This window comes from Scyliorhinus canicula, chromosome 6 (assembly GCF_902713615.1).
Source record: "Scyliorhinus canicula chromosome 6, sScyCan1.1, whole genome shotgun sequence".
In the NCBI taxonomy this organism is placed as follows: Eukaryota; Metazoa; Chordata; class Chondrichthyes; order Carcharhiniformes; family Scyliorhinidae; genus Scyliorhinus; species Scyliorhinus canicula.
Window position 1 is genome coordinate 93030021 of NC_052151.1, and position 17105 is coordinate 93047125.

At 50.1% G+C, this 17105-nt stretch overlaps 1 protein-coding gene across 4 annotated transcripts in view; it reads left to right on the top strand.

Annotated features, from left to right (window-relative positions):
• dcbld1 (discoidin, CUB and LCCL domain containing 1) overlaps nucleotides 1-17105 on the top strand; it is a 158771-nt gene that overhangs the window by 132592 nt on the left and 9074 nt on the right. For 3 of the 4 annotated variants that reach the window (XM_038799666.1, XM_038799670.1, XM_038799669.1), the window contains 4 exons: nucleotides 409-556; nucleotides 12951-13052; nucleotides 13690-13777; nucleotides 15053-15096. In XM_038799666.1, the coding sequence (XP_038655594.1) occupies nucleotides 409-556; nucleotides 12951-13052; nucleotides 13690-13777; nucleotides 15053-15096 (382 nt within the window). The remainder of the gene's footprint in view (nucleotides 1-408; nucleotides 557-12950; nucleotides 13053-13689; nucleotides 13778-15052; nucleotides 15097-17105) is intronic. The other variant, XM_038799668.1, reaches the window with a different exon arrangement.

Sequence of the window (17105 nt, forward strand, 5' to 3'; positions counted from 1 at the left end):
GAGGGGTTATTGGGTTACCAGGATAGGGTGGAAGTGAGGGCTTAAATGGTGCAGACTCGATGGGCCAAATGGCCTCCTTCTGCACTCTTACGTTCTGTGCTCTCCATCCCGTTGGCGCGGCACGCTAGCGGGATTCTCCATTTCGCAAGCTGGTCAATGAGGTTTCCCATTGTGGGGCAGCCCCACGCCAACAGGATACTCCAGTCTTCCGGAAAAATGGAGAATCTCGACGGCAGAGAATTGAGCTCCATGTATTTTATTGTTAAGTTTTCAAATACCATACTACTATAAGCAAGGTATTATCTTTGTGCTTTAAAGCTAGCTGGCAATGTTTATGCCAAACGATAATGGGGCATGTGCAAAATGTTTCATGTGCTCAGAAAGTAATAGCATAAATGTTAATTGCAGATATTTGGGGGCAATACTGATTACTGTCAATTGACCCGCAATAATTTCATCCCTGCCGTCGTTGCCCGTTTCATTCGTATCATTCCCCAGAGATGGAGACAGAGAATAGCCATTAAAGTGGAGTTAATAGGATGCCGGCAAGATCGATGTGAGTACATTTTGACTCAAATTAGAAAATCTTAATGTAAATGGCGTATTGGCATCTAATCGACACTTATTTTCAACCAGAACTGATTAGTGCGCTACGATGAGAGTTTCTAATTATATTTCCAATCTTTTATCGGTATACCTGCAATAAGTGCATAATAATCATGAATCTTCTTTATCGATGTTCTTTTGACTGAATAATCTGGGCCGGGATTCTCCGAGCCCGCACTGGGTCAGAGAATTGCCGGGGGGGGTGCGCGCGGGAATCCCACCACGCCGCTCTGACGCCGGGCTGCCGATTCTACAGCAGCCAGAGAATCGGCACCAATCCTGCCCGTGCGGTCGCAGCGGCGGCGGTCAGGGGCCGCTTTCAATAGCCCCCGCGGCGATTCTCTGCGCTCGATGGACCGAGTGCCCACCAAGTTCCACTGAGTCCCACCGGCGTGGTTCATATATGGTCTCACCTGGTGGGACCTCGGCATTCTGGCTGCGGGGGGCCATCCTGGTGGGCGGGTCGGGCGGATCCGACTCCGGGGGGACCTCTACGGTGGCTAGGCCTGCAATCGGGTGCTGCCGATCGGTGGGCACACTCATTCTGGGGGGTGTTAGGTAGGGGGGCCTTATGTTCTTCCCGCAAAGAGCCTGTAGGGCTCCGCCATGTTGCGCGGGGTCCGGCGCACAGACGGGCCAGCTTTCGGCTCCGGGGAAGCGCACAATACTCTGCCGCTGTTCTAGCCCCCTGAAATCCGGAGAATAACTGGGCCAGGAAGCCCGTTGACGCCGGCGTCAACACTTGGCCGGGGTTTCGGAGAATCCTGGCCCTGATCTTCATCAACCATTAGAAAGAGGAATTTGCTTTTTTTTTAATGTGTTCTTATTAAGGATTTTTAAGTTATGCAAGACAAAGGCAACAGGGAGTGCTTATTCCCAACCGGATCCCCCACTTTCCTCCCCCCACCCCCCCACACCTTTCCTTCTAGACCCCCTCTCCTTCTTATCATCTGGTGTGCCCACTTTCCTCGTCAGCTCCTGTGTTTTGTTCCTGTGTGATTGGCATAGCGCTGTGTTTTTTTTTGTTTGCTTGCTGATCTTGATTGGGTTCTATGTTTCATTGTTCCCTTCCCATCCTCCCTCAACCCCTTCCGTTGGCATACGTTATTTTGTTGTGGCTTTCAGTTGCCTCTGGTTTATTGGCTGTTGGCTGCAAACAGGACTTGGAATAACTCCCACATTTTGTGGACGCCTTCTTCCGACCCCCAGATGGCAAATTTGATTTTCTCCATCTGGAGAAATTCCGATAGGTTGGACAGCCAGTCTGCAGCTTTAGGAGGTACTGCTGATCACCAGCCAAGCAGGATTCTCCGGCGGGAGATTAGGGAGGCAAAGGTAAGGGCCCCCTCCCTGCCTCCCCGTGAACAGATCTGGCTTTTCTGAGACCCCGAAGTCCATCAATCTTGAGCACGGACCACCCTCATCCCCACCACCTTACATATTCCCTCAAAGAAGGCTGTCCAGAACCTGACAAGTCTTGGGCAAGACCAGAACCTGTGGGTGTGGCTAGTCGGGCCTCCTTGGCACCATTTGCATTTATAATAATATTATCATTCACGACCTCAGCATGTCCCAAAGCCAAATAATAACTTTTGCTCTATTTCTGATTACGCTGAAAGATTTTGCTTTTCTTTTCAGGAAACTGCAAGTTACTTTTACATTATTATGGATGAGAGATTAAAATAATAAAGGTTAAAATCACACTTATTTTGTGTTCTGAACATAGGAACAGAAACTCTTTTTGCGCAGTTGCGCAAACCAGATGACTGCCAACCAAGACCCTTTTTGACATTCTGTCCAATTATCTTTGCTATTGAAGTATTTTTGCGCAGCACCTTACATGTTTACACGTAGTTTAAAAGTGCATCAGAGCCTATTTGGTAGTTTTGAAGTATATTGTAATGTAGGTGAAAATAGCAGCCAGTATGCAAAAAGCAAGGTCCCACAAACCACCGATATAAATAGAACATAGAACAGTACAGCACAGAACAGGCCCTTCGGCCCTCAATGTTGTGCCGAGCCATGATCACCCTACTCAAACCCACGTATCCACCCTATACCGGTAACTGAACAACCTCCCCCTTAACCCTACTTTTAACACTACGGGCAATTTAGCATGGCCAATCCACCTAACCCGCACATCTTTGGACTGTGGGAGGAAACCGGAGCACCCGGAGGAAACCCACGCACACAGGGGGAGGACGTGCAGACTCCACACAGACAGTGACCCAGCCGGGAATCGAACCTGGGACCCTGGAGCTGTGAAGCATTTATGCTAACCACCATGCTACCCTGCTGCCCCAAATGATCACATAATCTGATTGACCGGTGTTGATAATGGGATAAATGTTCGCTAGAAAACCAGAAGAATTCCCCTCTGCTCTTTGAATAGTGTCATAGACTATTTGAGGGAAAATTGAGAAGGCAAAGTTTTTTTTAAAAAAAAGGTATTTTATCCCAAATACATGTAATAACAGTAAAATATAAAACACACGGTCCATAAATCACAGTCAGCAGTTTGTACAATTTTTCCCATTTTAGAGCCCCCCCCCCCCCCCCCCCCAACCCTTCGACAAACAACTCCTCAAATAGCGTTATGAACAAGCCCCACTGGAACTCAGAGCCCTCCTCTGACCCCCTCAACTCGAACTTAATCTTCTCCAACCGGAGAAGGTTGCTGAGAAGGCAGAGTTGATGTGAGTGCTGAACAAGGGTGAGCCAATAGAGAATTTGCATTTGAATGTTTTCAGTGGATGCTTTATTAAATGATAATAGTGAAGTCACCAAAGTGTGCCTGAATAGTATTTTCAGTTTGCCACGTTTGAGATTAATGGAAGTCTGGGCACAAATAGGTGCTTTACATTGGAACAGTGGACTGTCTGCAGAAATTATTGAGGCCGTTCCTACTTTTGATTTTTTTTACTTGAGGGACCTTGGCCCAGGGACATGGGAATTTGGGTAAAATTTACTAAGAACCATAAACGTAAAAAGGTGATGGAAACTATGTTATAGCTGTTTGTGTTTAGCTGGAAAATATTGACCTTCGTAATAAGGTTCCGTCCCATATCTTTGTCGATACTATTAGTTGCTTGTTGCTTTGATGCATAAATCCATCCCGCGTAAGGGGAACAGCCATTGAAAGCTACATTGGAGCAGGAGTAGGCCATTCAGCCCATTGAGCCTGCTCCGCCATTTAATATGATCATTGGCGTGATTCACTGGCCATGTTACACTCTCGCCCGAGGGCAGTGCGGTTGGTGAATTTCGGGAGAGGCCTCCCAGCAGTCTTCACACCTCGCAGGATCCACCCAGGTCCCGTGAGGCGTCCGAGTCAGGACCCTGCCAATTGGGCAGGACCAAACGGCGCACACTAAAGCCGGATTTAAACCAACTTCGGCGAAATTACCCAGGATCCATCGGCCTCCCGAGAAAGGCTTGCAGCCAGGCACCATTCAGCACTGGTCAGCACAAACATGGACAAGGCAGAACGGCACTCAGGGGGTCACCTGAGCCATCGGAGACCCCTGGGTGGTCAAGATCAGTGCAGGGTGGCTCTCTGGCCCTCCCCATGGAACGTGGGCACCTTGGAACTGCCTCCCTGGCACTGCCACGATGGCACTTCCAAAATCGCTAAACCTACCCTACATCTCCCAAATGCCCGACAAACACCCCCTCCCCCAAACCCATACACCCTGCCTCCCAACACCCCGAACTGACCACCTGCCACCACACCTCACCCCAGCCATGTCATCACCACCAGGGCTGGTTTAACACACTGGGCTAAATCGCTGGCTTTTAAAGCAGACCAAGGCAGGCCAGCAGCACCTTTCAATTCCCGTACCAGCCTCCCCGGACAGGCGCTGGAATGTGGCGACTAGGGGCTTTTCACAGGAACTTCATTGAAGCCTACTCGTGACGATAAGCGATTTTCATTTTCATTTCTTTCTTCCCATCCGCCCCATTCTATCCACTTACCTTACACACTTCCCCTTGGCTTCTTAAAGTGGCTAAACTCACCTGTTGTACAGCTAGTGCCATTGTTTCTTCCTTTTGTCCGTCTTTGCTGCTTGAGACTGAAGGTCGGGAACCTGCTGCACTGCACTTTTGTCACCCACCCTGAATCAGAAAGTCAGGCTCAATATGTACCCCAGTGTAAGTAAAGAAGGGTGGAATGTCATTACGAATGTGATTACCATCCCTCGAAAGTTCAAGCCCAAATATCACAACTTGATGTGTGTTCACTGTTCCAATGCTAATATTAAACAGGATTCTTTGATTGGGTATCTAGAGGGTGGAATTCTCTTTTTTTTTTTTTTTAAATAATTTTTATTGAATTTTTCAAAATACAAACATTTTAACCCCCCCTACATTTACATTTAAATTATAACAAAACAAAGTCAAACCCCCCTACTTAACAAGAAAAAGAAAAAGAATCCCCCCCCCCCCCTACCCCTCGCGTCTCCCCCCCCCCCCCCCCCCCCCCCCCCCCCCCCCCCCCCCCCGCCGGCGAACCGACAGTCAGACCAACTTATCATTTCTAGCAGCGTCCTCGGGCAGGCCTTGCCCGTGCCACCGCCGCTACCGTACTTCCTTCGTCGTTTTCCCCCCTCCCCCCCCTCCCGCCCTCCCCTCCCCTCCCGGGTTGCTGCTGTCATGGCCTCAGTTTCTATCTCTGATCCAAGAGGTCTAGGAAGGGTTGCCATCGCCTGGAAAACCCCTGCACCGACCCTCTCAGGGCGAATTTGATCCTTTCCAATTGGATGAAGTTTGCCATGTCGTTTAACCAGGTGTTAACACTCGGAGGCCTTTCGTCCCTCCACTGAATCAGGATCCTCCTCCGAGCCACCAAGGACGCAAAGGCTAATATTCCAGCCTCCCTCGCCTCCTGTACCCCCGGTTCCACCCCAACCCCGAAGATCGCAAGTCCCCATCCTGGCTTGACCCTGGACCCCACCACTCTCGACACCGTCCCTGCCACCCCCTTCCAGAACTCCTCCAGTGCCGGACATGCCCAAAACATATGTGCATGATTCGCAGGGCTTCCCGAACATCTAATACACCTGTCTTCACCCCCGAAAAACCGACTCATCCTTGTCCCCGTCATGTGGGCTCTATGCAGTACCTTAAATTGAATGAGACTTAGTCTCGCACATGACGACGACGAGTTAACCCTCTCCAGGGCGTCTGCCCATGTCCCGTCCTCTATCTGTTCCCCCAGCTCTAACTCCCACTTATCTTTCAGCTCCTCTACTGGTACCTCCTCCACCTCCTGCATAATCTTATAGATGTCCGAGATCTTCCCCTCCCCGACCCAGACCCCTGATAGCACCCTATCACTCACCCCCCTGTCGGGGAGCGCGGGGAACCCCGCTACCTGTCGTCTGGCAAATGCCTTCACTTGGAGGTACCTGAACGTGTTCCCCGGGGGGAGCCCAAATTTCTCCTCCAGCTCTCCCAGGCTCGCAAACCTCCCCTCTATAAACAAGTCCCTCAGTTGTCTAATACCCGCCCTCTGCCAGCTCTGGAATCCCCCTCCTGTGTTTCCCGGCGCAAATCTGTGGTTCCCTCTTAGTGGTGCCCCTATCAGACCTCCCACTTCCCCCCTGTGTCGCCTCCACTGCCCCCAGATCTTGAGGGTGGCCGCCACCACCGGGCTCGTGGTATACCTCGTGGGAGGGAGCGGCCATGGTGCCGTTACCAGTGCCCCTAAGCTTATGTTGCCGCAGGACGCCCTCTCCATGCGCTTCCAGGCTGCCCCCTCCCCTTCCATCATCCACTTTCGTACCATCGATGTATTTGCCGCCCAGTAATATCCTGAAAGGTTGGGTAACGCCAGCCCTCCACTATCCCTACTCCGCTCCAAAAAGACCCTTCTAACTCTCGGGGTGCCATGTGCCCACACATACCCCATGATACTACTCGTTACCTTCTTGAAAAAGGCCCTGGGGAGGAAGATGGGCAGACACTGGAACAAAAACAAGAACCTCGGGAGGACCGTCATTTTAACTGACTGCACCCTCCCTGCTAGCGACAGCGGCACCATGTCCCACCTCTTAAACTCCTCCTCCATCTGCTCCACCAGTCTGGAAAAGTTCAACTTGTGTAGGGTCCCCCAGTTCTTTGCCACCTGCACCCCCAAATACCTAAAACTTTTAACTGCTCTTTTGAAGGGGAGCCTCCCAATTCCCTCCCCTTGGTCTCCCGGGTGTATTACAAAGACCTCACTTTTCCCCAGATTTAATTTATATCCCGAAAAGTCCCCGAACTCCGCTAGTATCCCCATTACCTCCGGCATTCCCCCCTCCGGGTCTGCCACATACAACAACAAATCATCCGCATAGAGCGAGACCCGATGTTCCTCCCCTCCCCTTGTCAGTCCTCTCCACCCCCCTGAACCCCTCAGTGCCATCGCCAACGGCTCAATCGCTAATGCAAAGAGTAAGGGAGTTAGGGGACATCCCTGCCTAGTACCTCGATGGAGCCCAAAATATTCTGACCTCCTCCCGTTTGTTACCACACTTGCCATCGGAGCTGAATAGAGCAGTTTTACCCACTTGATAAATCCCTCCCCAAACCCAAACCTTTCCAACGTCTCCCACAAGTATTCCCACTCCACCCTGTCAAATGCCTTCTCCGCGTCCAGCGCTACCACTATCTCCGCCTCCCCTTCCACTGCTGGCATCATAATCACATTTAACAATCTCCGGACATTTGTGTTAAGTTGGCGTCCCTTCACGAACCCCGTCTGGTCTTCATGGACTACCCCTGGCACACAGTCCTCTATCCTGGTTGCCAGGACCTTTGCTAACAGCTTGGCATCTACATTTAAGAGGGAGATAGGCCTGTAGGACCCGCACTGGACCGGGTCCTTGTCCCGCTTCAAAATCAAGGAGATCAGGGCCTGCGACATTGTTGGAGGCAGAACCCCCCCCTCGCGCGCCTCATTGAAGGCTCGCACCAGCACTGGACCCACCAAGTCCACAAATTTCCTGTAAAACTCCACCGGGAACCCATCCGGCCCCGGCGCCTTCCCCGCCTGCATCTGGCCTATCCCTTTAATTAGCTCCTGCAGCTCTATCGGCGCCCCCAACCCTTCCACCAGCTCCTCCTGTACCTTTGGGAACCCCAATTTGTCGAGAAAGTTCTTCATTCCCCCTCTCCTCTTCGGCGGTTCAGACCTATACAATTCCCTATAGAAGTCCCTAAAGACCCTATTCACCTCTTGCCCCTTCTGCACTACATCCCCACCCCTCTCTCTCACTCCCCCAATCTCTCTGGCTGCATCTCGCTTACGAAGCTGGTGTGCCAGCATCCTGCTCGCCTTTTCCCCGTACTCATACGCCGCACCCTGCGCCCTTCTCCACTGCATTTCCGCCTTCCTAGTGGTCAGTAGGTCGAACCTGGCCTGCAAGCTACGCCGCTCCCTTAATAGCCCCTCCTCTGGCGCCGCCGCATATTTCCTATCTACTTCTAGGAGCTCCCCCACCAGCCTCTCCCTTTCCTGCCTCTCCTTCCTCTCTCTGTGTGCCCTTATGGAGATCAGCTCTCCTCTAATCACTGCTTTCAAGGCCTCCCAGACCGTCCCCACCTGCACCTCACCTGTGTCATTCGTACCCAGATAGTTCTCAATGCCCGTTCTCACCCTTCTGCACACCTCTTCGTCCGCCAACAGCCCTACATCCAGGCGCCACAACGGGCGTTGGTCCCGCGCCTCCCCCATGTCCACGTCCACCCAATGTGGTGCATGGTCCGATATCGCAATGGCCGAGTACTCCGTGTCCTGCACTCTCGGTATCAGCCCCCTGTTCAATACGAAAAAATCGATCCTAGAGTACACTCTGTGGACGTGGGAGAAAAAAGAATACTCCCTCGCCCTAGGCCTACCAAATCTCCATGGGTCTACCCCTCCCATCTGCTCCATGAACCCCCTTAACACCTCTGCCGCTGCCGGCCTCCTATTCGTCCTGGAACTCGATCTATCCAGCCCAGGGTCTAACACCGTATTAAAGTCCCCTCCTATGATCAGGCCCCCTGCCTCCAGTCCCGGGATGAGGCCCAGCAGGCGCCTCATAAAACCCGCGTCGTCCCAGTTCGGGGCATACACATTTACCAGTACCACACTCTCTCCCTGCAGCCTACCCCTCACCATCACGTACCTGCCCTCCTTGTCTGCCACCACCTCTGCCGCCACAAACGACACTCTCTTTCCCACCAAAATCGCCACCCCCCCGGTTCTTGATATCCAAGCCTGAGTGGAACACCTGTCCCACCCACCCCCTTCTCAGGCGGACCTGATCTGCTACCCTCAAATGAGTCTCCTGCAGCATTGCTACATCAGCCTTCAGTCCCTTCAGGTGTGAGAAGACCCTTGATCTTTTGACCGGCCCATTCAGCCCCCTTACGTTCCACGTGATCAATCGGGTCGCAGAGCGACCCATCCCTACTCCCTGTCGATTAGCCATGTCTTGTCCCTTGCTCGCCCCGGGTCATCCCTTCTTTTCTGACCCGCTTCCCATAGCGATGGCCCCCCCCCCCCCCACCCCCCCCGGCTCTCCCCTTCTCGTCCCTGGTCTTTCTAGCAGCAACCCGGTGTCCCCCCCCAGTCCCCCCCCCCTTCCCCCCCCCCCCCCCCCCCCCCCTGGCTAGGACCCCTCCTAGCCGCGATGTACCCCACATCGTACTCCCGAGAGTCAGCTGGTCTCCGCTGACCCGGCTGCTCCTGCCACATTCCGACTCCTCCCGGTTCACCCCATCTGCGCCCGTGAAAGATCCCCTTAACACCCCCGAGAAAGACCCGCATAATCAACCCGCTCCCCCCCGTCCCGTCTCCCCAACTTAACGATATAAATACAAATACCCAATGGCAACTAAATACATAAATACTTAACTACATACTTAAATAACAAAATAATTAACTAACTATCAACTAACAGTGTGCCCAACCATCACCCTCCATCAAACAGTATAAATAACCGCAGATAACCATAACCCGAAAAGAAAAAAAAGAACCAAAAAACCCCCCCAAGCACCCAAAGAAAAAGGGTAAGAGGGGTAAATAACTAAGGGAAATTGGAAACGGGAAAAAACACCCCATAAGAAGCCAACGACCCACAATAGAGATTTCAACAGTACAAATATACAGAAACACCCAACAACTCGAAACCTTCAAAATATTCAGAAAAGTCAACCGTTCGAGAAAAAACACCCCAAACACTCCACGAAACTGTTACCCAGTTCCGACCTGGCCTGAAAAAGAAAAGGGCCACTTGCACAATCCAGAGTCCCCCGGCGGCTACGACCGCCGGTGCTCCCAGGTTTTAGTTCGTGTCCAACTTTTCCTCTTGTACAAAGGTCCAGGCCTCCTCTGGGGACTCGAAATAATGATGTTGGTCCTTGTAGGTGACCCACAAGCGCGCCGGTTGCAACATTCCAAATTTGATCTTTTTCGCGTGTAGCACCGCCTTTGTCCGGTTGTACCGGGCCCGCCGCTTTGCCACCTCCGCACTCCAGTCCTGGTACACCCTTACCGTCGAGTTCTGCCACTTGCTGCTTTTCTCCCTTTTAGCCCACCTCAGGACTTTCTCTCGATCACTTAGCCGCTGGAACCGCACCAGCACCGCCCTCGGGGGCTCGTTTGCCCTAGGCCTCCTGGCCATGACCCGGTATGCCTCTTCCAATTCCAGGGGCGCCGGACCGGCCCCTTCCCCCATCAGGGAGCTCAACATCTCCGCCACATATCCCGGGAGATCCGACCCCTCCAGGCCTTCTTCCAGGCCCAGGATCCTCAAATTTTTCCTCCTCATCCGAGTGTCCAGCTCCTCGAAGCGGCTCTGCCACTTCATGTGGAGTGCCTCGTGCACCTCCACCTTTGCCCCGATGACTGTGGCCTCCTCCTCCCTCGCGGCCATCTCCTGCTGCAGATCTTTAATCGACGCCTCTTGGATCGCCTGGGCTCCCACCAACCTGGTGGCCGTCGCGTTCATGGACTCTAAGAGTTCCACTTTCATCTCCGTGAAAAAACGGAGGAGAGCGGCCTGCTGCTCCTCCGCCCATTTCTTCCACTCCTCCGGTGCACCGCCGGCCGCCATTTTGATTTTCTTCCCCCGCTTTTTTTGGGGAGCTGCTGCCGTTTTTCTTGCCGCTCCACTCCGGGTACCGACCATAAAATCGGTCTAGTTCTCCTCAGGGGACCTTCCCCCACCGGGATTCGTTTTTTCAGCGCCGTTGGGGCCCTCCAATTGGCCCAAAAACACCTTTGTTGCAGGAGCTTCCAAATGTGCGGCTTAGCTAGTCATAGCCGCAACCGGAAGTCAGGGTGGAATTCTCCATGTGACTCCACCTCGCTACTGCTGCCAGAGAGGATGGAGAATTTGGTGGTTAGCTGAATCTCCATTCACTGCAGTGGGATCAGAGAGTCAGGCTGGCGTGAGAGAGTGGAAAGTCAAAGTCATTGGGCGTAATTTAACCAAAAAGTTTCTAAGTGTAGTATCGAGGGGGGACTGCTGCGAACTTCCCGAAGCTCGGACCAGCAAGGCCATCACCGCTATAAAACGTTAATTGCCCTCCCCCCACCCCAATAATGGCACAGGTTCTCCACCATCTCCTTGTTGAGGTGGAACCTCCTTTGGCCCGCACTTCCATCATATGTTCGATGCCTGTACACTATGGTCATCAGCGGCCTCCTCCTCTGGATCCCTCCCTGGTCTGATGGGTTCTGGGACGGGGCCCTGCACATGGACTGCCACCTTGAGTCTCTGTCGAAGCTGCTGCAGGCCTCCTGCGGCGTCTGGCCACCTGATCTGCCAACAGCACCACAAGGGCAGCTTCCACGGGGTCCAAGATATCGTCCATTGCGTGTAATAGCTGTAAGAAATTGGGAAAGGATGAGACTGCAACCAGCGGTGTCCCACACCAAGGGGCCCATCTGACACATCCTGCCCACGCAACCCCGGCTGCAGCAGAGGCCCCCGCTCACCAGATACTGCACCCTATACTCCAGACACCCACATGTACCATTGCCTCGACCGGGAACTGGTACCCTCCCCGGTGCACACACCCGCCCTCTGGTCACTGAAATGACCCCAGTGCTATTTGGATGTCTCCTGCAGTATTCAGACACAATGTCCAGGCATCACGGTCTGATTGGGATGCTAGGCAATAGCTCCCACATACTACATTGCCTGCCTACCCACTTGGGAGGTGTGAGGTGCTCACTTAAATACGATTGCCAATTTCCAATTAGCATTAGCCTTCAGCAACGCGGCCACGCTGGATGGGGATGCCCCAGGATCAGGAACACCCGATTCAGGGGTAGCATGGCAGACCCGCAAGCACTGAGACACCTGAGACACTTATCTCCCCCTCCCACCCAAGTCTATGGGTGCCCCCCCCCCCCCACCGATGGTCGCCCACCTCTACGAGGCTGGCCCCTGGGGACTCCCCCAACCTTCCTTCCAAGCACCGGGGCAGCAACCCCAGTGCTCCCATTGCCTGGGAGTGAAGATGGCTACTCAACTCCTCGGGTCTCCGCAGTAGCCCTTCTGCCAGCTTCACGTTTTTAAAAAGGAGTAGCAATCGGCACCTGTGTGACCACTTGCTTGGGAGGCCATTAGACCACGGGAGGCTGTTGGTGGGGTGTCGCTTCCATTAATTGTACGGAGATAGGCCTTAAGTGGTGACTATTGATTTTTCGCCACGCTCCGGCAGATCCTGATTTCACCAACAGGGGCGGGCCAGTTATATCACAAACAGATCGGTGCCCGGCGCAGTCATCGATTTTGGCCTTCCCTGCAATCTAACGGTCTCGTTGCGCTCTTGCTTAAGCGCAGCCATTAAATCGCACCCATAGTTTCTAATTCAGTAATTTATTGTTAAAAGCTTGGGATGTTCTGTTTAATTAAATATGCTATATAATTGCAATTTTTTTTAGTCTAAATGAAATTTGGTACTACCTACTTTTATATGATTGGATAATTTGGAAATCCAAGCCAATTTTGGAAATAAGCCCTTTGAATTCTAGATGCAGCTTAAAAAGGAGATTGGAGAAATGAATAAAACGATGAAATCAAAGTGTTACCAAAACGAAGAGAGAATATGGGGAACATGATGAAACCCTGTAGAAAATATGTATCCTGAATACAATGGGCGGAGGAGAGAACTAAATAAAGTAAAAATATCATCATCACTTGTGTGATTACCTGTGATTTCAGTGTAATAGATACGTGATTTTCACAAACAGATGTGATGTGATCCTTGCAGGAAATGTGATCTGCATTTGCTTACTCTGAAATAATGCTGTTAAATATGTATTCTTTACAAAGACAGATCATTTCGCATTTTTCTAGCATTTACAGGTATTAAACAAAAATCTATTCGCCATATTGATATACTGGAAAAAGAAATTGTGAACAATACAGACCCGATCATTACAAAGGATATAAATTGTGGTAAGATATTACTATAATGCTTCCTTTGTGAATTTAATCAAATTAAGCAACAGCTGATTGGGGATTTATGCCTGAATTAGGGAGTTAGTGACATTACTGCATTTCCCCTGTATAATAGGAAGTCATTTTACTGTTACAATTAGGGACTGGAGCCCCGAAATTCTGCCAGAGTTCAACCAGTTTCCTGCAGTAACTCCAGGGGCGAGCACAGAATCCGAAGGTTAACGGTGTAATCAGATTTCACCTCATTTCCCTGGGCATTTTGCACATGTCCCATCAGAGTTATAGCAGGCAACATTTCAGGGCTCAGAAATCACCTCACTTTGCATCAACTAACATTGACAATTTTTCGGATTTATGGGCAATTGATCCAGTGAAAAGTATTGTTCTACGTAACATCCAGACATATCGTTCCATACATGAAAACAAACATAGGGTGTACATAAATGCACAATGCAAGTACATAGACATTGAGATGCTGCTGGTTCAGTTTCTACTTGAAGGACACCTTGCTTCAGCAAGAGAACTGTCTTGTGTATTAATTTGGGGGTCGGGGTGGGGGGAAAGCGCCAATCACGAAATCCATTGTGCTGGAAGGAATTATGAACTAACCTATTTTCCTTCTCTCTTAATTCAGGAATAAGACTCGTAGCTATTGTGGTTCCAATTGTACTTTCTGTCTTCCTACTGATACTGGGAATTTACATTTTCAAGAGTTTAAGAAAGTAAGTAAATAACATAAGAATTTACATTTTCAAGAGTTTAAGAAAGTGACTGGTTGTAAAATTTAACAGATCTTTTTCTGTAATTTTGTTGATTAACTGAAGGGAGTTACTGTATAAAGAGCAAATAAATCATTCTTTTAAAAAAGAATGCTTATAAACATCCAAAGGGCGAAATTCTCCGCTCCCGCGATAAATCGGGAAGGCCGTCGTGAACTCGGCCGAGTTTCACGACGGCCTCGGAGGCCGCTCCTCTCACCTTATTCACCCCCACGCGGGGGGCTAGGAGCGGCACTCCGTACCTCTTGGCCGCCGGGCCTTGACGCTTGTGTCAAGGCGGCGCGCCGAGAATGACGCGACGGCGGCGCCTAAGTGATGTCAGCCACGCATGCGCAGGTTGGCCAGCTCCAACCCGCGCATGCGCGGCTGACTTCACGACGGCTGACGGCTCAAACCCGCGCATGCGCGGTTGCCGTCTTCCCCTCCACTGCGCCGCAAGACGTGGCGGCTTGATCTTGCGGGGCGGCAGAGGGGAAAGAGTGCGTCGCTTTGAGACGCTGGCCTGACGATCGTTGGGCACCGATCGCGGGCCAGTCCCCTCCCGAGCATGGCCGTGGTGCTCACTCCCCTCTCCGCCCCCCACAAGCCTCAAACAAAGCTTTGGCACCTATGTTCACAATGGCAGTGTCCAGGTGTGGTTGCTGCTGCCGTGAACCGGTCGGGATCGGCAGGCTGCTCGGCCCATCTGGGCCGGAGAATCACCGGTCGCCGTGAAAAACGGCGAGCGCCGATTCTTCCCAGCGGGGGGGTGCCAGGAGGGCGTGTCGTGAGTTGCCAGGCCCTCCCGCGATTCTCCCACGCGGCGTGGGGAGCGGAGAATCGCGTCCAAAGAGTCTGGATGTTCCAGCTACTGTTCGGTTTTTCTGTTCCTCCCAGTCCCCAAAGAAGCAGCATTAACCTTTGCTTCAGTAGATGATTATTTTAATTATGGGCAAGTCAGTTTTAAAATGTCCCCTCTTGGTACCAGCTTTCCCAGAGAGCATGTTATCATTTTGAAGGACAGGGAGATCTTTAACCTAGTCCTCAGTAACTTTATTTTTGTGGGGTAATAAAGATACAAAGAATTGACTGTTACTATTCTCCAGTTAGACATCCTACAAAATATGGCATAGAAATTGAGTTGTGACCTTAGACTTCTTGGCATGTAAACAGCATGCATTTTCATAGTCAGCTTTTGCACTAGATTTCAACATTCTAATAATGACTTTTATCTTGCAGCAAGAAAACAGAAGATTCTGTTGGCACTCCCAGTCAAAAAGCAGGTCAGAAAGCAGGACTTGCATTTATATTGCACCATGCATTGTCTCAGGACATTCCAAAGCACTTTCAGCCAGTCATTTTGGAGTGTAGCCATTGTTGTGATGTCAGATATGTGGCAACCAGGTTGCACAAAGCAAGGTCCAACAAATAGCTGTGTGATGCTGACCAAAGAATATGTTTGTAATGATGTTTGAGGGATGAGTATTGGCTAGGACATCAGTAGAACTCCTCTTCAAAATATTATCATGGGATCTTTACTGTCTTGAGAGAACAATTGATACTTTGGTTTAAGGTGTCATGCAAAACATGACAGTGTAGCACTCCGACCGTACTGCACTGGAATGTCTGTCAGATTTTATGCTCACGAAGGAGCAGCACGGTGGCGTAGTGGTTAGCATGGCTGCCTCACGGCGCCGAGGACCCGGGTTCAATCCCAGCCCCAGGTCACTGTGCATGTGGAGTTTGCACGTTTTCCCTGTGGCTGCGTGGGCCTCACCCCACAACCAAGATGTGTACGGTAGGTGAATTGGCCACACAAAATAGCCCCTTAATTGGAAAAAAGAAGTTTTTAAAATGATTTTATGCTCACGTCTCTGAAAAAGGAATTGAAGCCACAGCCATATGACTCGGATGTGACCATGCTGCCAGAGTTTAAGCTGCTAAATCTGCAGTGACCCACAAACCTGCGTTGTTACAAAGATAAAAAATATTAGCCAGCAGCATGTTCTTAAGTTATAAAATTGCTGTTTGCATATTTCATAGAGAAAATACTTTCATTTTCCATAATAGAACAGCTTAATATTTTTAAGGGATTAAAATAATTGTTGCTAGGATTCTCTGATGCTAGTGTTCACCATTCACATTTCTGGGAAGCCACAAATAAGAGCATAGATTCTAAATCAAAGCGAAAAGAAATTGAGCTGTGGAGAAAATGCAGACATAAACTAAGTAGAAGATTTAAACAAGAGTAATCAGCCGAGATTAAAAATATAAGGGCAGTTTGTGGAGCTGTAACTTGCACATTTGTGTTTAAGTTCTGAGTAGGCAGATCTCAACTATTGTGTCGGGGTAACATGTTGTACTCGACAACTCCCGCAGTTAGGACAGAAAGTAACCAAAAGCTACTGTAAGCATGATGAACAGAGATCTGAAAGGAGTGATCCACAGGAAAACAAGAAACGTTTTTGTATTTTTACCATTCGGAAGGAAGTAAATGGCTTTTTGCTTATTTTTGGAATAATGTAATGGTTATGATTAATAAACACAAGTTCCCATTTACCTTGTTTAGTATGAAGTACTAACCAGCACGTCAAAAGGCTCTATTATTTTGGAATTTTCTTCTGTTGGTCTCTGGTGTTTTGGGACCCGTTATATCGGTGACAAATTTATCCACAGCTAAACTAATTTCTGTGTGAATTGATCTTGCTGCTGGCAGGATGTGTAAGTGTGTCTTGGTACAGTTTGGTTGCCTGTTTACTTGCCAAGTGAAAGTATAAATCTGCCTACATCTTGAGGACTGGGTTTGCAGCTTGGCAAGTCCTTTGTTTTTGGAGCTGGTGGTGGTGGGGATCGGGGTGTCATGTGGGTTATAGGAATTTTGAGCAATAAGCCACTGGGGTAATTTTATAAAATCTCTTCTGGATTTGACAATCATTGATCCTCAAAGATTTGGTGGCAATGTGCATGGCCTAAAACAGCTATAAGTTTCTCCTTGAGTCACCTAAATCGAATCCCATTGCCTTGTTAACTTTCCCATCACAGCATTTCTCTTTCTCAACAGCTTTCTAAATCACTAATGAACAAGTTAATGAACTACAGCAATAGATTCTGCCAGAAAATTTTACCTTCTCACCAATCGCTGTATTAAGAACTCCTTCTAACCTCCCCTTCATGTTTCACCCTTAACCAACACCAGTTACAAAAGTCAGATTATCTAGTTGCATTTTGTGGAATCTTGCTGTGTACAAATTCTGTATTTCCTTAGATCACAAGGCTCTTCTAATTGGCTGTG